The sequence below is a fragment of the Cyclopterus lumpus genome, chromosome 2, assembly GCF_009769545.1.
Source record: "Cyclopterus lumpus isolate fCycLum1 chromosome 2, fCycLum1.pri, whole genome shotgun sequence".
NCBI lineage: Eukaryota > Metazoa > Chordata > Actinopteri > Perciformes > Cyclopteridae > Cyclopterus > Cyclopterus lumpus.
Window position 1 is genome coordinate 1,278,615 of NC_046967.1, and position 7,500 is coordinate 1,286,114.

Here is a 7,500-nt window from a genome sequence, read left to right on the forward strand (position 1 = left end):
TGTAAATACTACAAGAATACATGATGTACATGTACTATGGGTGTAAATACTACAAGAATACATCATGTACATGTACTATGTGTGTAAATACTACAAGAATACATCATGTACATGTACTATGTGTGTAAATACTACAAGAATACATCATGTACATGTACTATGTGTGTAAATACTACAAGTATACATCATGTACATGTACTATGTGTGTAAATACTACAAGAATACATCATGTACATGTACTATGTGTGTAAATACTACAAGAATACATCATGTACATGTACTATGTGTGTAAATACTACAAGAATACATGATGTACATGTACTATGTGTGTAAATACTACAAGAATACATCATGTACTATGTGTGTAAATACTACAAGAATACATGATGTACATGTACTATGTGTGTAAATACTACAAGAATACATCATGTACATGTACTATGTGTGTAAATACTACAAGAATACATCATGTACATGTACTATGTGTGTAAATACTACAAGAATACATCATGTACATGTACTATGTGTGTAAATACTACAAGAATACATGATGTACATGTACTATGTGTGTAAATACTACAAGAATACATGATGTACATGTACTATGGGTGTAAATACTACAAGAATACATCATGTACATGTACTATGGGTGTAAATACTACAAGAATACATGATGTACATGTACTATGTGTGTAAATACTACAAGAATACATCATGTACATGTACTATGGGTGTAAATACTACAAGTATACATGATGTACATGTACTATGTGTGTAAATACTACAAGAATACATCATGTACTATGTGTGTAAATACTACAAGAATACATGATGTACATGTACTATGTGTGTAAATACTACAAGAATACATCATGTACATGTACTATGTGTGTAAATACTACAAGAATACATCATGTACTATGTACTACCAAACACAGGCAGGTTCGACTCCCACAGAGGCGCCGCAGTGTGCTCATGTTCTCCATACATCAGGAAATACTACAAGAATACATCATGTACATGTACTATGTGTGTAAATACTACAAGAATACATGATGTACATGTACTATGGGTGTAAATACTACAAGAATACATGATGTACATGTACTATGTGTGTAAATACTACAAGAATACATCATGTACATGTACTATGGGTGTAAATACTACAAGTATACATGATGTACATGTACTATGTGTGTAAATACTACAAGAATACATGATGTACATGTACTATGTGTGTAAATACTACAAGAATACATGATGTACATGTACTATGTGTGTAAATACTACAAGAATACATCATGTACTATGTGTGTAAATACTACAAGAATACATGATGTACATGTACTATGTGTGTAAATACTACAAGAATACATCATGTACATGTACTATGTGTGTAAATACTACAAGAATACATCATGTACATGTACTATGTGTGTAAATACTACAAGTATACATCATGTACATGTACTATGTGTGTAAATACTACAAGTATACATCATGTACATGTACTATGTGTGTAAATACTACAAGAATACATCATGTACATGTACTATGTGTGTAAATACTACAAGTATACATCATGTACATGTACTATGTGTGTAAATACTACAAGAATACATCATGTACATGTACTATGTGTGTAAATACTACAAGAATACATCATGTACATGTACTATGTGTGTAAATACTACAAGAATACATGATGTACATGTACTATGGGTGTAAATACTACAAGAATACATCATGTACATGTACTATGGGTGTAAATACTACAAGAATACATGATGTACATGTACTATGTGTGTAAATACTACAAGAATACATCATGTACATGTACTATGGGTGTAAATACTACAAGTATACATGATGTACATGTACTATGTGTGTAAATACTACAAGAATACATCATGTACTATGTGTGTAAATACTACAAGAATACATGATGTACATGTACTATGTGTGTAAATACTACAAGAATACATCATGTACATGTACTATGTGTGTAAATACTACAAGAATACATCATGTACTATGTACTACCAAACACAGGCAGGTTCGACTCCCACAGAGGCGCCGCAGTGTGCTCATGTTCTCCATACATCAGGAAATACTACAAGAATACATCATGTACATGTACTATGTGTGTAAATACTACAAGAATACATGATGTACATGTACTATGGGTGTAAATACTACAAGAATACATGATGTACATGTACTATGTGTGTAAATACTACAAGAATACATCATGTACATGTACTATGTGTGTAAATACTACAAGAATACATGATGTACATGTACTATGTACTACCAAACACAGGCAGGTTCGACTCCCACAGAGGCGCCGCAGTGTGCTCATGTTCTCCATACATCAGGAAATACTACAAGAATACATCATGTACATGTACTATGTGTGTAAATACTACAAGAATACATGATGTACATGTACTATGGGTGTAAATACTACAAGAATACATGATGTACATGTACTATGTGTGTAAATACTACAAGAATACATCATGTACATGTACTATGGGTGTAAATACTACAAGTATACATGATGTACATGTACTATGTGTGTAAATACTACAAGAATACATGATGTACATGTACTATGTGTGTAAATACTACAAGAATACATGATGTACATGTACTATGTGTGTAAATACTACAAGAATACATCATGTACTATGTGTGTAAATACTACAAGAATACATGATGTACATGTACTATGTGTGTAAATACTACAAGAATACATCATGTACATGTACTATGTGTGTAAATACTACAAGAATACATCATGTACATGTACTATGTGTGTAAATACTACAAGTATACATCATGTACATGTACTATGTGTGTAAATACTACAAGTATACATCATGTACATGTACTATGTGTGTAAATACTACAAGAATACATCATGTACATGTACTATGTGTGTAAATACTACAAGTATACATCATGTACATGTACTATGTGTGTAAATACTACAAGAATACATCATGTACATGTACTATGTGTGTAAATACTACAAGAATACATCATGTACATGTACTATGTGTGTAAATACTACAAGAATACATGATGTACATGTACTATGGGTGTAAATACTACAAGAATACATCATGTACATGTACTATGGGTGTAAATACTACAAGAATACATGATGTACATGTACTATGTGTGTAAATACTACAAGAATACATCATGTACATGTACTATGGGTGTAAATACTACAAGTATACATGATGTACATGTACTATGTGTGTAAATACTACAAGAATACATCATGTACTATGTGTGTAAATACTACAAGAATACATGATGTACATGTACTATGTGTGTAAATACTACAAGAATACATCATGTACATGTACTATGTGTGTAAATACTACAAGAATACATCATGTACTATGTACTACCAAACACAGGCAGGTTCGACTCCCACAGAGGCGCCGCAGTGTGCTCATGTTCTCCATACATCAGGAAATACTACAAGAATACATCATGTACATGTACTATGTGTGTAAATACTACAAGAATACATGATGTACATGTACTATGGGTGTAAATACTACAAGAATACATGATGTACATGTACTATGTGTGTAAATACTACAAGAATACATCATGTACATGTACTATGGGTGTAAATACTACAAGTATACATGATGTACATGTACTATGTGTGTAAATACTACAAGAATACATGATGTACATGTACTATGTGTGTAAATACTACAAGAATACATGATGTACATGTACTATGTGTGTAAATACTACAAGAATACATCATGTACTATGTGTGTAAATACTACAAGAATACATGATGTACATGTACTATGTGTGTAAATACTACAAGAATACATCATGTACATGTACTATGTGTGTAAATACTACAAGAATACATCATGTACATGTACTATGTGTGTAAATACTACAAGAATACATCATGTACATGTACTATGTGTGTAAATACTACAAGTATACATGATGTACATGTACTATGGGTGTAAATACTACAAGAATACATCATGTACATGTACTATGTGTGTAAATACTACAAGTATACATGATGTACATGTACTATGGGTGTAAATACTACAAGAATACATCATGTACATGTACTATGTGTGTAAATACTACAAGGATACATCATGTACATGTACTATGTGTGTAAATACTACAAGAATACATCATGTACATGTACTATGGGTGTAAATACTACAAGAATACATGATGTACATGTACTATGTACTACCAAACACAGGCAGGTTCGACTCCCACAGAGGCGCCGCAGTGTGCTCATGTTCTCCATACATCAGGAAATACTACAAGTATACATCATGTACATGTACTATGTGTGTAAATACTACAAGAATACATGATGTACATGTACTATGTGTGTAAATACTACAAGAATACATGATGTACACGTACTATGGGTGTAAATACTACAAGAATACATCATGTACATGTACTATGTGTGTAAATACTACAAGAATACATCATGTACATGTACTATGAGTGTAAATACTACAAGAATACATCATGTACATGTACTATGTGTGTAAATACTACAAGAATACATCATGTACATGTACTATGGGTGTAAATACTACAAGAATACATCATGTACATGTACTATGGGTGTAAATACTACAAGAATACATCATGTACATGTACTATGTGTGTAAATACTACAAGAATACATGATGTACATGTACTATGTGTGTAAATACTACAAGAATACATCATGTACATGTACTATGTGTGTAAATACTACAAGTATACATTATGTACTGTGTACTTATGCTGTAAATACTATATATATACATTATGTTCTGCGTACTATGTGTGTAAATACTACAAATATATATACATTATGTACTGTATACATGTACTATGTGTGTCAATATTATATATATATATACATTCTGTACTGTGTACTTTACGTTTTGGTGGTGTACAATGTGTACTTATATGACCTACTGTAGTATATTTATATCTGTAAATTATGTATAATATGACAATATTATATTTATACACATGTATATATATATATGAATGTAAAGTTTGCATGCGTTTATAATTTTACATTTATATATATATATATATATATATGTATATACATATATATGTGTGTATATATATACATACCCACATATATATGTGTATATATACAGTTTGTAGACAGAGACCAGATTCCCGTGGAGACTCTAGAAGGCCTGCTAGTGGTCAATGCCCTAGATGGCAGCTTCCTGGGTCCCCCACCGAACTCTGCTGCTCCAGCTCATCCTGTCCGGGAACCACAGAGAGACTTCTATGTTCTTTCCTCCCCCCAAAACCCTCTAGTTCTGGGCCACCAGTGGTTCACCACTCACAACCCTCAGATTGACTGGGCGGCAGGTTGTTTCTTGGAGCCCCTACTGTCATGCTAGCTGCCTAAGATCTGCGCTGCCCCCTGGGGAACGCCCACTGGGCAACCTCGTTCTGCCCGATCTCACCTCCATTCCCACCGCCTACCACGACATTGGGGAGGTGTTTAGCAAGACTCTCTCCTTGCCTCCTTACCGGCCCTATGAATGCACTATTGACCTCCACCCTGGCGCGTCGTTCCCTTCCAGTCGGTTGTATAACCTGTCCAGACTAGAGAAGGTCTCCATGAGGAGTACATCTCGCAGTCCTTGAAGACTGGAATAATGTGCCCGTCCTCGCCACCACTCGGAGCCGGGTTCTTCTTTGTTGCGAAGAAGGACAAGACTCTCCGACCCTGCATTGCTCCTCTGGCTGGAGCCACGATCTTCACGAAGCTCGACCTCTGGGCGGGGGACGAGTGGAAGACGGGGTTCAACACCCCCCCTCGGCCACTTTGAGTATGCCATTTGGACTCACTAACGCCCCTGATGTGCTCCAGGCGTTGGTAAATGACGTGAACTGTTTTGTTTTTGTATATTTAGATGACATTCTCATCTATTCCGCAGACCTTCTGGAGCACCAGCGTCATGTCCGGATGGTCCTCCAGCGCCTACTGGAGAACAAACTGTTTGTGAAGGCAGAAAAATGTGAGTTCCACGTAAACTCGGGTCAGGTGAGGGCTGATCCGGAGAAGGTCAAGGCGGTAACGGAGTGGCCGACCCCCTCCTCTCGGAAACAGCTCCAGCAGTTCTTGGGGTTTGCGAACTTCTACTGCCGGTTCATCAGGAACTACGGCAAGCTTGCAGACCCCCTCACGAGACTCACCTCCTCCGAGACCATGTCCTTGTGGACGCGTGGGGGCCAGCCTGTCACAGCGCTCGGACTCTGACGCTAAGCTTCGCCCTTGCGCCTACTATTCTCGCCGGTTGACCAAGACAGAGGGAAATTACGATGTCGGAAACCGGGAGTTGCTGGCAATTAAATTATCTCTGGAGGAATGGAAACACTGGCTGGAGGGGGCAAGCTCATCCATTCGTGGTCTGGACGGACCATAAGAACTTGGAGTACATCCGGACGGCCAAGAGGTTAAACTCCCGCCGAGCGGACGTTTAGACTTCTCCATCTCCTACAGACCAGGCCACAAAAATACAAAACCTGACGCCCTCTCTCGCCAGTTCTCCCCCGAGGGTCACTTCTCCTGTCCTGGCACCATTCTCCCGGCTTCCAATTCCTTGTGGACTGGGAGGGATACGGTCGAGAGGAACATTCATGGGTGCCCCGTTCGAGGATCGTTGACCCCACTCTAGTCCGAGACAAGATGGGCTCCCGTTGAGGAAGGGGGGGTACTGTCAGGATCCCTGTCGGACCCATTGTTCACTCAAGTCTCCTTACCTCATGTGTCTGTCATGTGTGTACTTCAATATTTGGTGCTTGAATCTCCACCTGATTGCTCCGACTCCGCCGAGTTCCCCATCAATGAGCTATTTTGGGGAATTAGGCCACCAGTGTAACACCCCGGGGACCAAACCAGAGCGGCTTTTTGTCCCCCCCCTCCCCTCCTTCCTAGCCCCCCCCCCCCCCCCCCCCCCCCCTGAACAGCAGCCAAAAAGTAAAATAAAACAATTTACACGCAGCGCTGCAGCTCTTTTCTTTTTTATGTGTCTTCAAAAGCCCAAAGGATGAGAAAACCAGTATTTGTACTGTGTGTGTGTGTGCGTGTGTGTGTGTGTGTGTGTGTGAGGGGGTGGACGGGGTGGGACTGCTTGCTTTTCAGATCCTCTAATTAAATTCAGGAGGAAACTAAAACAAATATCAAAGCAAAACTGCAGATTAGGCGCGAAAATTCCTGCAGGAATATTAAGCCGAAATGTTTAATAACCACGAAATCTGAGCCGAAGGACTTTTTGTACAAATAAGTGAGATATAAATACGAGACGATTCAAGTTGTGATTTCGGCGAGCAAAGAATAACAACTTTATTTTCTGCAGGATTATTTAACTTGATAAGTTATATTTTATATTCTTTGGTCCGTTCGTGAGAAAAACACATTGAGCTGAAAGTTGTTGTTCCAAAGTT

General features: G+C 37.5%; 1 protein-coding gene across 1 annotated transcript in view; it reads left to right on the top strand.

Moving 5' to 3' along the window:
* Positions 1 to 6,019: 6,019 nt before the first annotated feature.
* LOC117746596 (mucin-2-like) overlaps positions 6,020 to 7,500 on the top strand; it is a 6,107-nt gene continuing 4,626 nt past the window's right edge. Inside the window, exon 1 of the mRNA XM_034555843.1 lies at positions 6,020 to 6,278. Coding sequence (XP_034411734.1) covers positions 6,020 to 6,278 — 259 coding nt within the window. The remainder of the gene's footprint in view (positions 6,279 to 7,500) is intronic.